The 18502-nt window shown below is 34.2% G+C and overlaps 1 protein-coding gene across 2 annotated transcripts in view; it reads right to left on the reverse strand.

Moving 5' to 3' along the window:
* PLXNA2 (plexin A2) overlaps window positions 1–18502 on the reverse strand; it is a 436755-nt gene that overhangs the window by 13280 nt on the left and 404973 nt on the right. The window contains exons 23-29 of one of the 2 annotated variants that reach the window (XM_087720123.1): window positions 17995–18061; window positions 17313–17459; window positions 16455–16614; window positions 15376–15479; window positions 8019–8118; window positions 5193–5383; window positions 4563–4732 (exon numbers count right to left, since the gene is read on the reverse strand). In XM_087720123.1, the coding sequence (XP_087576249.1) occupies window positions 4563–4732; window positions 5193–5383; window positions 8019–8118; window positions 15376–15479; window positions 16455–16614; window positions 17313–17459; window positions 17995–18061 (939 nt within the window). The remainder of the gene's footprint in view (window positions 1–4562; window positions 4733–5192; window positions 5384–8018; window positions 8119–15375; window positions 15480–16454; window positions 16615–17312; window positions 17460–17994; window positions 18062–18502) is intronic. The other variant, XM_087720124.1, reaches the window with a different exon arrangement.

Consider the following 18502-nt stretch of genomic DNA (forward strand, 5'->3'; position numbering starts at 1 on the left):
CATTCTAGTCAGATGAACTGTTGTGTACCCAATGCTGGCTAAATTCTTCACTATTCAAACTTATTGGTTGTGTCCAGTGAGCATTTCTTTTTTCTTCAGCAGTGTGTAATTCCCCCAAAAATGTTATATTTGTTCTCATTTCACGTTAGCTCTTCTTGACCTTCAGTTGCTAGCAAAACACCTTATTCTCTATGGGACTTCAATCTGTTATTATTTTGTCCATCCAGTGGCAGTACAGAAAAAAAAACAATGTTTTGCAGGAAAAATATGAGAGAACACAATCTATTTTTGGAAAGAGTAAATTCTGTTGTACAGGGGCAAACGGTTGCTGATAGAAAAGAAATGCAGGCAGAACATTTTTTTTTCAGTTGCCACTTGCTCAAGGCTGCTGAAAAGGACAAAGGTGCCTACTCTTGTTCCCACCTTACGAAACTGCTTTAAATTAACCAGATTTCCAATATAGCAAATGTAACATTTATCTTTAAGCACTTTGAATGCAGAAAGGCCTCAACTTTCACTGGTGAATCTCAGAGTTATAATTTCTCAATAAAATTGGTAATTCATAAATATGAGGAGCTGAATATAAAAGATACAGAATGGCCATATGTGGGTTAATGCAACTTAAAGTATTGTTTAACCATATATTTTCAATTACTTATAACAATTTCATGTTAACAGAAAATATGAATCTATCTGCCTGCCTGCCTGCCTGCCTGCCTGCCTGCCTGCCTGCCTGCCTGCCTGCCTGCCTGCCTGCCTGCCTGCCTGCCTGCCTGCCTGCCTGCCTGCCTGCCTGCCTATCTATCTATCTATCTATCTATCTATCTATCTATCTATCTATCTATCTATCTATCTATCTATCTATCTATCTATCTATCTATCTATCTGTAATTTGGAAGGTTTAACAGCAGGCATTTCCAATTAAAGGAAAGCTTATACTTATAAATAGTTGACATTAATACTACTGAAAATGAGTTATTACTTTTCTTAAGTCCAGTATTTCAACAGGATTTAAAATTAATGAATTTGGTTTGGATCCTACTCAAAGCATCTTAGTTTAAATAGCTGACAAAGATAGTTATCCAATTATCTGATTCATACTGCAACAACTGTATGAATCTATATAGTCACCATTCAAAATAAAATAAAAACATGCTTGGTTGAAACTAACATACTTCCTTTTCTAGTCCAGATTATTTTTCATCAGATACACATAAAAGCTGACAAGGATTGGGAAATTCTCCATATTAAAGGTCTCTATAATCTGGCAGCCATGGAGATAGTGAGGAAATCTATGTTCATCAGTACCACTTGTTAGCTCTAAATGTCCTTTTATTGAGGATTCCAACATTTTATCTTAAAATGCATTCCCTAAAGCTTCTGCAAAATTGTTTTTAGCTCCTTGCAGCAGAGAATTTAGCTTTGGCAGACCAGATGATTAGAGGGTTTTGAAACCAGAGGGGATTTGCATGTGTAGTTTATACACATAGGCACATATTGCCATTTTTATGAGTTTCTTCTCTATGCACAGTCAATTTCTAACCCAGGGCACTATAAATCCTAAAGTAACAGCCAGGATAAAGATACAAAAGCAACAATTATTTTAAAAATACAGAATATAAATTGCTGCTTGGAAGTTATATTTAGCTGGAGCTCAAATTTATATACAATATCTTTCCTGGATATCCTCAGAAAACATTTGGGAAATAGATTCTAAATAATCACACACACATACACACAGACACACACAGCTATTCAATTGAAAGCTGATACAAGTAGCCACAACTCTCTGTCTGGGTTCTGCTTCTTTAGTTATTGCATTTCGGATGGTACCTTGTAAATTCTACTTTGCTCAAATGCTAGAAACAAAGCATTACACAAAAGAAGATATGCTATCTCAATTACTTTTAAGGCTTTGAGGATTTGGAAACACAAAGATCACACCAAGGAGAGCTTTTTGATTCATCTGACTGAAAACTGGTTGTCTTTGATGCAAACAATGAAAGCCCTGAGATAATCAGGAGCAATTTGTTAATCTGGTCTCTTCCCCTTGCACCTCAGAAGGCTTGTAAAAAGGATAGCTTATGAAATTCATAGAAATTTAGTGGAATTCTACTTACAATACATGGGTAAATCACATAAATGCTGCAGGTTTTTTTTTTTTACAGTTATTCCTATCCTGTCTAATGCCTCTTTTCACTAATCAGGTTAATGAAAAAACAGTTTTTTCCTCTTCTGACCTATTCCATTGTTTAAGTAATAAAGATTACATTTATGACTCTGAAAATACATTATTCAATCACGTCTAGATGTGATAACACTTTCACTTAATGGAATAATTAATATGTACAGAATAATTAATGAGAAACTGGGATAAATCAGTCACAAGTCTCAGTTTGAAAATAAATGGTTATGCAGCGAGAGACTTTGAGTCAAATTATTCTATACTTCCTTATTACAAATCTTGTACATTCTCCGAAGCCTTAGATTTATCACTGTCAAGAACAAAGGAGTCATGAAGGTCACTTAGTTAGGGTCATTTGCTTAGAGGACCAATATGGGTGTCCTATGGAATATATAGAGAATTTCAGAACTGTGACTCTGAGACTGTCTGCTTTGTATTTAAAAGCCATTAATAACTGAATTATTATCCTCTTTCCAGACTACTTGCTGACTAAAATTGCCACTGTAGTATCAAATGAGGCAAGCCATCATCACCTTAGACCAGTAGAAGTGAATCAGATTTTGACATTAGGATACTGGGTTGTGGTCATACGAGTATTATATTGAATGGCAAAAATGAAATATATACCCAATATCCAAGTGATATTTTATATATATTTAGTAGCATGGATTATGAGATGTAATGTAACATAAAATGCAGTAGATGTTTTTCACGCTATTTTTTAAAATTGATCATGCATGTAAAATAAACTTGCTACACTCAAAGTTGGCACAATACTGTCTAGATACAATTTGTGTTATTGTCTGGAGAAAGCAGATGGTGCTAAACTGTATACTGACTACCTAGAAAATAACAAAGAAAAAAAGAACAATAAAAGTGTCAGAAACTGCCTGGCTGGAAACAGAACTGGATACAATAAAAATCTTTCTCTTTTTAAAAGTAATTGAACATAAAACATGGAATAAAGATTTCTCAATAAAGAAACTTATTTTTATTTTTGCATGAGAGAGCCTTTGAAGATCTGTGATAATATTTGTCTGAAAAACTTCCAACTATGTTGCAACACAAAAATGTCTAAGCTATAATTCTATGAACGTAATATTCTCTTGAATTAAATATCTAGTATATGGAATGTGGCAACTGAATAACATAAATATATTCTCCATGCTCTTATTTTATCTGTTATTGTAACATTGGAAAAGTAAATATATGGATTGAAGATCTAATTACACTTAGTATATATGAATGGATTACCTATAAATATAGACTTGGTATGGATAAATGTAAGGGAATATGGGAATAATTTATGCAAAGTACAATTAGTTAAAAACATGTTATCTATATAAATGTATTAGAAACACCCACATACTTGATTAAGGTTTGTATTTGGTAATTATGTATAGAACTGTAACCAGTTACAGTTCTAATGCCAGTTTGTACTCTATAGCTTAATTTTTCTGTTGTATTTTTTCACTTATTTTTAAAGCACTTATATTTTTATAATATATCTTGTCTTGTAGAGAACAAACAAAAGTGTATGATATTATCAAGAGAGTAAAAGAATTGAAATAGAAGTCCAAAAAGGTGCTTTTTCAAGAGGCAACTGGACTTTCTGGTTTTTCTTTGAAGATGTTTTGCTTTTCATCCAAGAAGTTACTTCAGCTCTGACTGGATGGTGTGAAATGGAAGAATTTATAGTCCTTGCAAACAGCTGATTATTTACATTATTTTAGAGAGTCACTGAGGTCACCTGGAGGCTTATCTGTGTCATCAGGGTCACCTGAGTAGTGTCTCAATGACTCTCTAAAAGAATGCAAATGACCAGCTGTCTTCTAGGAGTATAAATCCTTCCATTTCTCACCATTCAGTCAGAGCTGAAGAAGCTTCTTGAATGAGAAGCAAAACTTCTTCAAACAAAAACCAGAAAGTCCTGTTGTCTCTTGAAAAAGCATCTTTGGGACAACCATGACCTGGATGACCAAGAATCTCCAAAATTAAATAGAAATGGCCTGGTCACATAGCAAGAAGAACTGATGGCAGGTGGACCAAGGTAGTCAAGAATGGATCCCATTTGATAAAAAGTGTCCCTGAAAGAGACCTAAAACAAGATGAATTGATGACATCAGCAAGTATGGTGGACTCAGTTGACAAAAGAAAGCTCAGGACTATATTGGTTGGTAGAGGCCTTCTTTTTGCACTGGATAAACAAGGGTTAAAATGATGATGATGATGATGATGATGATGATGATGATACACACACAAACACACATTATGGTGTGTCTTTTAGATTTCATACATTTACCCTTATTTATATAGATATGATGCTGCTGTACAAAAGTACAGAAACCATAAGTAAGCAAAACTGTGTCCCTCTTACCAATTGCTCTTCCAGGTATGCCTCACATCAGTGTCATGGATGCCATGCTTATCTGCTTGCTCATCTAGGAAATCAAACATATATTTGATAGCCAGTGGGAGAGCGCTGCCTCGATGAACAGTACTGAACAAAGTCTCGAACAGGTCATCGACAAACTTTTGCAGTGTACCCTGATGGAAGTAGAGATCAAAGTATGGGTATTATGTCATAAGTCATCAGCTGGTGCAAAGTTGCCCCCCATTAATTTATATCCCTGGATGTGAGATGTAGCAAATTAACATGTTACAGTATGTGATTTTTTTTTTTTTGTGGGGGAGAGAATTATTGCCTATGTAAAATAAGATAGTATCATGTTAGGAATGAAGACAGTTTAGGGAAAACAACAAAACCCTTTGTCTGCATTATTTAGATTTTACCAAACATTCACTTGGATGGGTTTATAATTGTTTTATAATTATAATAATAATTGCTATATATAATAATTCTTATATGTATATAAGCATTACATCATTATAATTGCTTTGCTTAAACATTGTTTTTATTATTAATATACAATAAGACAAAATCAGCATGACAATATATGGCTAATGTTTACCAAAAGGAGATACAGGATCTAAGATTTGGAATTACCTTTGTAGCTAGCAGCCGTGTCAAATAGATCTCTGATACCATCTTACTTCCCCGATCTCCTTCCTTCTGGTCACCATGGTCATGGTTTTTGACTAAATGCCAGACTTTCACTCCACTCTCTAGGTCAGGCGTAATCATGGGTGCCCTTGAACGAAGACTATCTGGGCTACCTGTGTACCGAAATGTGGAATCTGGGGAGAATGAAAAAAGAGGTTAGGAAGGGACAAAAGAAAACAGACATAGATATATTTTGGGGTTTGATGTAGCTCTCTAACAGTGAATACAACTTCAGTTTATAAGGAAATAAATGACTATAAAATTCCAATGTTTTCAAAAGCCAATTCTATATTTAGAACATTTTTGGTTGAAATATTTTTCAATGTTATGTATTTAATCTGCTGATTGCAGTCATTCTTGATTCATTGAACAAGGCTTACTCTCCACAGAAAACAAAAAGTTTGCTGATCATCTTGGCTTCTATACTGAAAATATGTAGTAGATGACTCAAGGCATATTATCAGAAATACCTTGCTATGTGAAAAAAAATCCTGGCTATCAAATGCACATTACATCTGTTCGATATTTTTTTTTGTCCATTTTCAAGCAAATGCTTTTTTCATGATGACCAACTTAATCTAGTTTCTTCTATTTTTATACTTGGTGACAGTCAAATTAAGGGGCTCCCCTTACATTAATATGAGAATGAGTGAATTATTACTTTTTTTCTCCAATGCTTCAACTCCGATTCAAAATATGAATATTCCTATGTCTGTAATTAAAAGATGAAAGCACTGAATCATTCTATTTCAAAATGAAACTCTGTGCCAAAAAGTGATGAAAATGTAGACAGTAAATGCACACCTTTGCTTGATGTCATTTGTGTAACCAGAAGTGCCTGGCCAATATCTATATTCATAACAATTAGGTAGACACAGGTTGCATGCTAATACTCTTTAACCTTTAACTTTGAACAGTCAAATATAAATTTTGCTTTACAAATAATGTGTGTCCTCAAAAGAAAAATCTTTGCCTGCTTAGTTTTACATTATAGGCATCTAATTTAGAAAATTTTGTCTTTGATGCCTTTTGAAGAAATGCTTTACAGAGCATTTTTTTCTACTTGCAAAAATTGCCAGCCATATGGTGCCATAATTTTTCCAGCCAGAAAAACAAAACAAAAATTGTTTTTTCTAAAAATATAAAGATACAAATGGACAAAATGACCAAATATAAATTCTCAAATTCCATACTAAATACAATTTCATTTTCCCCCCAATAATTATATTTCCCTGTAAGAAAAGAAAAAAAAAAGATTCAAAAAGATCTAAATTGACTAGAACCGGGGACTAAAAAGAATAAAATGGAATTTAACAGGAAGAAATATACAGTTCTGCATTTTGGAGAGGAAAAAGCAGGGCACAAATACAAAAGCAGATGACTGGCATGGCTTCCATACATGTGAAAAACAACAACTGATGTCCTTGCTGAGCATGTCAAATATGAGTCATTAGTCTGAGTTAGGTACTAAAAAGTCAAACATTGTTTGAGAAAGCATAAATAAGAAATGCAGATATTGGAATTACAGGTAGTCCTCAACTTCTGACCATAACAGAGTCCAAAATTTCTGTTGTTAAGCAAGACATTTGATAAGTGAGTTTTGCCCCATTTTACAACCTTTCCAGAATTGTTAGGTGAATTACTGCAGTTGTTAAGTTAGTAATAAGGTTGTTGAGCGGATCTGGAAAGTCCCCATTGACTTTGCTTGTCAGAAGGTCACAAAGGTGATCACATCACCCCAGAATACTGCAACTGTGATAAATATGAACCATTGGCCAAACATCTGAATTTTGATCATATGACCATGGGATGCTGCAACAGTTGTAAGTGTGAAAAATGGTCATAAGTCACTATTTTCAATGCCACAGTAACTTAAAATGGTCACTATTGTTGTAGGTCAAGGACTATCTGTAATTATTCCACTCATACCTGCCTTTGTCCTATCACATTTGGAATACTGTGTCCAGTTTTGAACACCATATTTCTGAAGTAATCAGTAAACAGTAACAGTAAACAGTATTTGGAATACTGTGTCCAGTTTTGAACACCATATTTCTGAAGTAATCAGTAAACAGTAATGAATCGGAACAATTTAAGAGGAGAATAGCAGGATTTGGAACGTTTGGAAAACCTATGAAGGCTTTCTAAAGGAAAATATTTAATCTACAGAAGATATAACTGAGGCGAAATGCAATAGCAATTTTAAACATTTTAAGAGTTCACACATAGAAAGAAATGTAACAGAGGGCAGGATCAGAACCAAATGGTTGGAACTATAAGAAGATTCAGGCTATATATCAGGAGGAACTGACTGACTACTTGAGCTGTGAAATAGTCCTCCCCACTTATTTTTGAATAAGGAAAAAATAATATCTCTATGTACTTAATACGTTGACTGTCTGATAATGACAATTTCAGGAGAAATTGCTTCAGATCAGTGATTCTGATACATGCACAGGTGGTGTCAGTGGGGGTATTTCCATTATTAATACAGCCAAGTTTATAATTCAGATAAGAGGTACAAGCAACTAGTATTTGTGAAGAGTTCCATGTATGCACTGTTGTTAACATAATGTTTCAGACTAAGTTCAGTGTTTTAAAAAATGGTTCCCTGTATATTTATAAAGATATGCTTCAAAAGCTTCCAATAAAAACTGTAATAAAACTACTAGCCACTTGACACTGGGTGCAATGATCAGATTAGGCCATTAATTTGAGAGTCATGTAATTAGAACCTTTATGTTTACATCATGCAACTTTCAATCTTACCATATCTGCTAATTGAGGTCCGTGATATGCTGGCAGAAGCAGGAATATTATAAGAAGAAGTCTGTTTAGGAACAAGGGCAACTACAGAGCGATCAGAGACCTGGTAGAGGGGAAAAAAGGCCTGTAAGCAGACGGAATATTGCAAGGAAATGCAGTACTAAAACATATTCATACTCTACTGTGAGCTGAAAATGATGAAAGTTATAAATCTCATAATGAAGTGTTGGCAGGAACATATGGGATGCCATGAAGTGTCAGAAGACTAAGGAAAATGAAGGGTATATTTCCCTCCTGGCCTGTTCTGTCCCTGAAGAAAAGAACTGAGATATGAAAAGACATATTGAAGGCATTCTCTGTCATTTTGATTTAAGATTATGTTTGATCCAATAAAAACAGAGATTCCCAAGCATTGTAGCAACCCAATTAAAGCAATAACAGACTGGGAATAAAGTAGCTATAATAATGTTATGGATCATAAAAAAATCCTATTAAATCATTTTTTTAGTTTTTATGAACTTTAAAAGTTTGATTTATAAAGGAACAAGTAATAAAATCATCTTTCATGATCTTAAATGACCACTCCTACAACTACCCCCCCAAAAGGGTGGTTAGAGATAAATATGGAAAAATCGAATTATAAATGCATATTAATATTTATAATAATATTTTGTTAAAGCAAAATGGCAATATTTATACCTATAAGACTCAGAAAGCTTTTAACTAATTCTTCATTAGCAAACCTTTATTTACCTTAATTATATATTAATAATCTCTCAGTGTAAATATGTTGCAGAAAATAAAATGGAAAAGTTTGGCTGAAATTGGGTGCTTATTTATTCAAGCTATTCATTAGGCAACAAAGTTATTAACAAAGCACAATTTATCAATCTGCTCTAGTAACTTTACACATAGAAATAAATCTGTATGTTCATTTCTTGAAGTCAATAACACAGGGATGAGAAATCTCCCTTTTACACAAGAACAGTAGTTTTTATGAAAAAAAGATGTTATTTTTAATGAGAAATATTTATGACATGTATTTGAATGTGATACAAATATCTACTAGAGATGAAAATTGGTTTTTAGGATTTGAATCTTCATGTAATTTGTATGGATATGATAGCTGGTTTTTGTACTTATTTAGTTTATAACTTCACCATCTATCAAAATTAACCTTCAGGAGGTAGAATTGGAGGCCAAAACACCCAAATGGCATTGGATTGCTTGTCCTTGGTCTTTCAAAAGCTTTTTATAACTTTGCTCTCTCTAGGTAACATATTAGTTCCCAACAAAGATCAATCTGTGAGGTTTTGGAGATTTCCTGGGGATTCCTTTGCTATAAGGACTAATACCGGTAGCTATTAGCTATTGGTAACAAACAAAAAAGCAACTTCTAAACCTCCTTGTTTTTATGGTTGTGATTATGGTTGATTTAAAGTTGGAATAATCCAAAAGAAATTAATTGTTTGACACCAATATTGGGATTTTTCAAGATTTCCTTCTAGAATTAAATTTGGGAGAAATTTCAAATAGATTTGCATGTTGGAATGAACTGTTCTAATTTACATTCCCTAAAGTTATATATGAGAATAGATGTGTTATAAAATAATATACAAAATACTTAGAGAAATTGTATGTTGAAATATATGCACATGTTCATTTTAATGTGTTAAACAAATAAATAAAAAACCTAAGCAGGCTCCTCACAAGAAAAGAGATTTGTAAAATTATTGCCATTCCACTTATAGTGTTGTTATAGACTATATAAATAAAATATAGTTCTAATTTTCTGGTGGAGTCAGTTACCTGAACTGGTTTGTCTAATGGTCTGTCACAGGGCAAAAGAAGAAATCTGCTAGTTGTATATTTTGTGTAGCTTGGTGGGGTTGCATGGACTTTTCTGGTTTAAGCATGCATATAATATATTTCTATTGGTTCATGAACTCCCACTAGTAAAGATCCAAAAGCCCCACAAAGTGTGAATCTATTTTGGCCATTATTGGTTATCATAGTATTTTTAGAATGAGCTACAACTAGCAATGGAACAAAAATGAATATAACACACTTTTAATCACAGTTCTGTCTTAAACTGTATACTTGGCCTTTGTAAGGAAAAAAAAAACCTTGGTTCCAAATAATCGCCATACTGAAATTCCAGGGTGACTGTTAATTACAGTAAAAAAGATAATATTGGCTCAGGATTATATAACAAACATCACTATTTATTATTTCTACTCAGAAGTCTAACTCATTTTTTTAAAAATCACTAATAACTTGCAACTAGTATGTGTTAAAGTGTCACTTTGATAAAATTTCTATTCAAGAAAAGCTAGGTGCTCCCTGCAGCTTAAACAACTTTGAGTTGAGCTGATAAATGATATGTTAAGAATAGATTGTGCACATTTAGTAGCAAATTATTTCTTTTTCATTCTCATGAAATGGAAACAGCTATTACTGTCAGCTGGGGCAACTGTCTGATTAATGTAAAGGGCAAACCAGGAGCACAGGAAAATACTAGCAACTCTGCAATACATGCTCTAGGCAACTAGTACTAAAGAGAAGTTAGCATGCCTTAGTCCAGCATTTTGCTTCTCACCGCAGCCAACTATAGTCTTCTGGTATGCTCTCAAAGGGCAGATGGGGGCATATCTATCTTCTGCCATTGTGTGAAATTTGGAGGCATGATGTCCCTGGTCTAGAGGTAACCTTGATTTTTTTAAGATTTTAGGAAGCTGAAATCTACAAATTTATCCAATCCTACCGTACAGCCATCTGAGTTTAGTGGCCATCATCACGTATCATAAATTCCAGAATTAATTATGCAGTGCATGAAGAGAGATTTTATTTTATCTGTTCTTAATCTCCTATCAATCAGTATTATTGGATGACCTCTGGTTCTACTGATTTGAGTGGGAGAAAATGTCACTCTGCCCACTCTCTCCATAGCATGTTTTATACCTCTTAACCCTGTTCCCCTGAAGTCATTTCCCCCCAATCCCTTTCCTTCAAGCTTTCCCTTTAAGGAAAAGGTTTTCCATCATTTTAGTTGCATTTTCTGCACTTTTTAAAACTCTATTAACTAGAATCGAAGATAGTATTATAGAGCATAAATGCATTACAATGTTGGCAGTTTTATTTTCAATAATTTCCTAATGTCCCTCAGCACAGAGGCTATCTTTTCAAAATCATCACCCACAAGGCTGACATTTCCATTGAATTACCCACTAGAGCTCCAGTATGGTATAATATTTAAGGTGTTTAATTATCCTCACCACAGAAAATCATTGGCTGACTTTGGGCTAGTGATAGTATTTCTTAGTGCAGTTCTACATCGCAAGTAAAATGAAAGAAGATTCTCATATAAAAAAAATTGCTCATTTATTACACTCTTTGTAAAAGGTCCTTTTACAGGCAGGTCCTTTTATCCCATGACATCAGTTTACTTTATTCATAGCTTTGGAAGAGGAACATGTCAAAGACTCTTTGAAAGCTCTAGTATAAAACATCAACGGGCTACTGCTATCAATGTGCCAGGTGACATTCTCAGAAAACTTTGAAACATTGGTCAGACAAGTGTTACATTTTGTGAATTTTCCTTCAGCAAGGCATATTCTATTAAATGCTAGTGTTCTTTACTCTTTTTAAAACTAATTTTACTAATTTACCTAAGAAGAAACATTAAAATAAACAAACTCAAGACTTCCTAGGACTCAATATTACATTACAACTTCCTGTTTTTAGTGCAGATCTTAACTAGGTGGTTTTCAGTTTGTTGTAGCATGGCCAGCTGTTTCCAACATCTAGTTCTTTCCTAAAACTTCAAATATTCCAGTTAGTGATGAGCTCACCTTATTACAGCGAGGGTTAAATCTACTTTCTGAATTCTATGTATTCTTTGCCTAACCAGTACCTGCAATTGTAAATTCATTGCATTCTTCTGTTATACTATTCTTGCCTGCACAATGTTATTTGCACGTGTAAAAACAGTGAATCCTTGGGGAAATGCATTTATCAAACAATGAATTTCTAGGATTACAAAGGTGACTAGGAGTCGAATAAGAATCTGACTCAATTATTTGTTGACTGAGTATAAATAAACTTGATGTGACATCAAGAATTTCTGGGCCCTCACATATCCTTGCACAAAAATAGCTAAGAAAGAAATAGGAAAGATGCTTAAATCTTAAGTGGAGGTTAAATCTTATTTAACTTGGTTCAATATACTGTTAGCAAAGATGGTTAAAGATTGCACTGGATTTTCATAAGTGCTTTTTTATAACAATAGAGTGATTTGCTTCCTTGTATTTATAGTAAGTTGACAATGCATAAGAACAATTCACTCTATTCAATGAAACAGATTTGGCAATGTTGATTTTAAAAATGTATAATTGAATGCCATGCTCTTTTCATATTATTTATTTAAAATCAGTATGACTATTACTTAACTTCTGTGTAGACATGGATAATATATGTTTCTATTTAAAGAGGGGTGACAACTTACTTGCTGACCTTGAAAATGCAACTTTTATGCCACATAGTACGTAGGTGAATGGCAAGAGATGAATAGGGATTTTAGAAGTCCAGAGCACTAGGACAAGTAGAATAAAATAGCTTGGGGAATGAATAGGAATATTGTAATTGGGACAAATTTAATTTTACAATGGCTTTAGATTTTTCTAAAATTATACTTTTGTCCTACGTAGATGCAGACAAGGTTCTTTATAGAAGAGAATTGTGCCTTCTTTCCCCATGTCCATGTATTGAGCATAGATGTCAACAGAAAGAAAGACTATATTCAGAATCTTTGCAAGGGTCCAAATCAGAGGAAGTCTACATATAGAAGTCTCTATCTCAGTTTCTAAAAAATGTATTCATGGTTAACTTCCAGGCCCATTAAGTAGACTAGACTAGGATATCAACACCAGAGGGAGGCTGAAACTACTTTAATAAGACTGGCTATAACAACAAAATATATTTCAGAACCTTGAAAACCTGATTTTGCCATCTTATGATGAGAGAATCAGGGAAGCATCTGCTTGAGATACAGTATTTCCAAACTATATACAAATGCTAGGGGCTTAAAAATAATGTTTAGACCCCTTTTGTCCAGTCAACAGATCCAGTGTACCTGTATCAAGGTCATCTTTCTTACTCTGTACCTACAATCATTGTGTTTGGAATCAAAAGCAAACAATTTCAGAAGGAGAGTCAAGAAGACAATTTTATTATTTGATAATTTTATTAGCATTCTTTAATGTTGGATCATGTAAAGGTCAAGAGGGGTTGTGCTGTAGGTTAAAAGTGGCCAAATAACATTTCAGATGTTCAAATTCAATTAATTTATCTGGCAATTGAGATGTATTTTCTTTCATCCATGTGAGTGTTTTTTCTTATAGTAGATGGATATCTTTGTTGAATAAGAGCTAAATTGAAAACATACATAACTTGACCTAGAGCCTATGCATAGTTATGAGATTAACTAATATTTCATTAAGGACCGAATTGTAAGTAAATTGTTCCACTTTGAGGACACTGTAAAATGTCCAGAAGAATCAACAGATGCATAGTATTTAGATTCAAGCAGAACTCATAATTTTCTGGGTATGATCTCCTATACAACCAGACTTGACAAAAATCACACATCCTCCTTATATTGAGTTCTTAATGTGGTTGAGCAACAATCAATCTCCCGCTCATTTTTATCCTTAAAAGAGTTAATAAATAGGAGACTAAATGAATATGAATAAAAGGTTTACTCATAAAAATAACATAATTAGGATTTGTAGGGGGGGCATATCTACTCTTTGGAATATTGTCCATCATGTTGACTACAGAAGTACTCCAGACCTCAGCAAACAGATAGGACTGGCTGATATTGATATTGAGAATTGGCAACATATCATCACTAACACCTTTTGAGGCCATAGTTATTGCTTGTTTAATCAGAAAGTAAAAATGTGTACACTATATTGCATATGGGACTACATCCAAAATGAAAGGTGAAAGTCACAAATTTTCACAATATGGAGATAGTGTCATATAAAACTAGCACCCCTTCCTAAAAGCAGCTTTCTAGGTGGCTTTGCAGAAAATCATTTGCACATGCACATGCTTGATAGCCTGAGATGTTTATTTTGACTGTTGCTTTTTCTTATGGAACTACCCACCTCAGGGAAAAGAATAGTCCATAATACTGTCACTATGGCAAGGAAGGCTTGTCAGAATAGTTTCCTAGCAAATGAGACCTGCATTATAACTTCTCTGCCAGATATGATAGAACAGGCAGATCTAATTAAGGAGAGGTTCCTCAGATAATCCAACCCCATGCCATGAGAGCCCCTGATTTAGCCACAAGCCCAACTGGTACACTACCCAAAGCTGTTCAAGGGCCCTTATAGACATTACTGCAGCAGCCATGGTGGGTTGTGAATATAGGAGGACTCCCAGATTGCACATGGAGTCCATTTGGGGCAGTGTAGCTCTCCCCAGTACCAAAGATACCATAGTCCTACAATTAATACCTCCAAACTCAAAGCCACTCAGTCTTGCCAGGGTTCTGCTAAAACCTGAGATTTCCCATCTAGAACCTCATAGCCTCCAGGGACTGGGTACAACAGTATTGCTTAATTTTGCCATGGACATGGAAATATTTTTTTAAAAGGCATACTGGTGACCTGATAAATATACTGATCAGGCCATTGCAATAATGGACTCATATAGATGCTGAATAGAAGAGTACTGAACCCTCAGCAGGTGGCTGATATCACATCCTAAGGACTGTAGCCACTTCCTTAGGCCAGCAAGCTCAATCCAGTCCTACATTAATGGGCAAGATTCCTTCCAGGCCTCTCTATCATATCTGCAACTAGGCTGGTGTCCAGTTCTGAGAAAAAAAAATCTGAACAACTGTGTACAATATGTACGGAACAAATTCTTCCACATGCCCATGCAAGAAGTTCTCTGAGCTGAAAGCCAGGGTCTCTGAAGGTCCACTGACAGGATACTAGTATTGAAATCAGAGAAATGGACTGCAAATATGGTATAAAACATCAGTATTGTGTTACACGCTCATTGCCTTTTTAGCTCATCTGCATATACTGTCTGTCTTAGGAACACAGCTGGCATTTTTAATTTACTCAATTTACAGGTCTGCTTGTTTCGGTGAGATGTGCATCAGTACAGTTTCCCTTTTTAATATGTGAACATGCTGAACCATTCAGATTTATCATCTAAATATGCCTCTCACTGGCTGTCTTATTAGAAAAGATGCTGAGAAATTAGGTTTCAGGTATTCCCCCTCCCCCTTGGTCCACTCAACTGATTTCCATGGTCTGCATGCTAGGTTTTATCTGCCTACCTGATAATGAATCAATGTGTTTAACCGCTTCCAGTCACCCTCAATCTTGGTTGTGATGTCTTCATCCTGAAGTACCACACGTGCTATTCGGCCTTGGCGCCATTCTAAAGAAAGAGTAACAACAGACTCGCAAATCAAATCAGATGCCTAGAAATCTTATTGTGGGAATGGGAATCTCAAAATGCTTATCTTTCATAAAGAAATAAAATAAATAAGGAATGACATTCAACAGCTGTTAACTCCTTCACAAATTCAGTTGATGTTTGCTGGTTTCAACAGATGGGATTGAGGAGACTGACCCCAATATTTCAGAGCGCATTGCAGACAATCTGTTGTATTCTCCCATCTATACTAAAAACCTTCTGACAGATCTTAGAGAATTAGGCAGCATCAGAGTAGTCAAATGTATATACATTAATTACATTGCTTACAGCTAACTCTACTCTTGTTACGTATACTGTACATTAAACACACATTCAAAATCATGTATTATGGGCATGAGAGGGAACCTCTGAACTTTTCAAATACAAAATAAATAAACGTTACAATTTATTCTTTTTTCCCCAAGTAAAAATCCTTCTTTATCTAGGCTTATTTTTGTATATATATATAAAATGAGATGGATCAGATGACAAAGCTGGGGATTAGCCCTTTCCAATTGCTTCCAATCCACACTAAGACCTTATATGTTTAATTTAGAATAATATGAGGATTGGCTGTACCCTATGCAATTATCCTCTTATGTAGCTTAAATCTGAATCAGTCCAAAATTGATATATTTTGTGAATAGTGAAGGAAGAAAAAACGAAGACCATCTTCACAGTAAACAGTATGTATATCTACATTGGACCAGCAATCTTACCCCAATAAGGTCAGCTACACTTCTTGTCATATATAGACTACTTTTCCTATATATAAAATATAAATAAATACAATAATACTGTAACCAAATTCATAGTTCTATATGCAGGCGATTTCTTATGATTTTCTATGAGTTCCTTAAATATTATGACCCCTTCACATACAGAACACAAACTCATATATTTCTCTCTGCTATCACAAAACAAAGAGATTCCTACCCAAGTCCATGTCAACAGCTCGAGGCCTTTGGGAATATGGAACATTTTTATATACTGCATCAAGAATTTTCTCCTTGACTTGTGTGATAGTATCACAGTTAAGCACCTTCACGGGAATCTCAGGACTATTTTCATTATCAGGATTCACACAGTTCAAGATCTATAAAAGCAAAATAATTAGAATGGGAAACTAAACTTGGAAAAGTTAGGGAGAAACCACCACCATTTAATCATAGTAATGATTAGAAATAAGCTGGAAATATTTTACTGTACATAGCTCCAACAAGAAAATCTAGAGTGTTACATTAGTGTTACTTAAATTGGGAAAATAATTGCTTATATCACATTAAAAAAGATGATGTGGAAATAGAATGAATAAACTTCATTGAATTTGCAAAATATATGCATAGAAATAGACTGCCATTGGGTTGCCTGTGTATTTTCCCAAATAAGGATAAAATTATATGAAGTGTAATACACAATACTTTGGGAAGTTAATTTCATCTTTTCAGTTATACATAGAAACAGCAAATAGAATTATGAAAATGCCTTGACAATTAGAAATGTTGGGTTTCACTATTGAAATTAAGCGGCCTTATAGTGTAAAGGCTTGGTTTTATTTATGGATATCCTCAGTAAAACATTCCCTTCTCACTTGTTCTAAGGAAGTCTCTCTGTTTTGATGTTTTAAATTGCCATGTATATTTCCTCATGAGAAAGCTCCACTATCAGAGAATATTGGAGGCATCATGTAGATTTTTGGCTTAATACATATCAGGAAATCAACCCTTGCTATATTTCACATGATGATCAACAGGTGATGCTATCATAAGCTGTTTAGAGAAGACACCCACTCACTAGTGTTTTGTACTCGATCTGCTGCCTGATCAGCTTGTCCTCACTGAGGGAATAACGTGCTTCCCCTGTAATAGCATCAATTGGGCCTTTCTCCATCTGTTGCTTGATGGCACAGTACAACATGAAGAGTGGTTCTCCAGCACATTCCTGGTTGGTAAGGAAGAAAAGATAATTTACACATCAATAAAGAAATAATTTGTTCAAGAAAAGCTAAATGTCAACATTGTTATACTTTAGTTTATTTATCAAGCCACAATTTGCTTTTTTGTTGGTCCAAATACAATATGGTTTAAAAATAATATGCTAATTTTGGTAGCATTTAGCAAAAAAAGAGGGAAGAGAAAGGAAGGATGGATTTTTTAAAAATCTTATCATTTATTCTACTACTCATTTATTTAAGTAGTCTTATGTAACTAAGCCTATCTTATTGTTCAGTTCTGTGAGCAAGCGCTTGAGGAACAGCAAGTCAAATACACTGTTAGTAGTATACACAATGTATTAATTAGTATTAATTGTAAGCCAACTAAAAGGCAGCTTTAGAAATGAACTATGTATTTTTTTTTACATATTATTTCCAGCCTCTGGATTAGATTTGTATCATCCCCTTTAAATATTAAATATGATCAACAAAACACAAAAAATATGGAAAAAAGAAAATGGAATCAAGGGTAAAGTTCCTTACCTTTAGGAATTTGTGGAGTAAGAAAGCAAACCAGTTAGTCAGCATCTTCTCAGCTACAGACTCTGTCCTGAGAAGAAATTAGAAATTGTTTTGTATATACAATATCTATAACTGAAATGACATGTAGTTATTCTATGCTCAGTAACCTGTTCACTGCTCATTTTGGGAGAGGGCTATGAAAAGATGAATGTTATGGGTTCTGATAGAATTAGCGTAACTTCTTCCTGCCATTTTTGCGCTCTCAGAATTGTTCTTTTTACTTTTGAAAGCTTATAATAAATGCAGTCCTTGACTTACAATCACAGTTGAGTCCAACATTTCTGTTGTTAAACAAGACATTTAAATGAATTTTGCCCCATTTTATGACTTTTCTTGCCACAGTTGTTAAGTGAATCACAACAGTGTTAGAATATTTAAACCTGTTCCATTTTACTACTGAATATTTTCATTTCCATTATGAGATCCCTTGGGTGATGATGAATCAGAAGAATTCCAGGTTAAGAATAGT

Source organism: Thamnophis sirtalis, unplaced genomic scaffold (genome assembly GCF_051295495.1).
Source record: "Thamnophis sirtalis isolate CommonGarterSnake01/CBP01778 unplaced genomic scaffold, rThaSir2_p1.2 scaffold_7, whole genome shotgun sequence".
In the NCBI taxonomy this organism is placed as follows: Eukaryota; Metazoa; Chordata; class Lepidosauria; order Squamata; family Natricidae; genus Thamnophis; species Thamnophis sirtalis.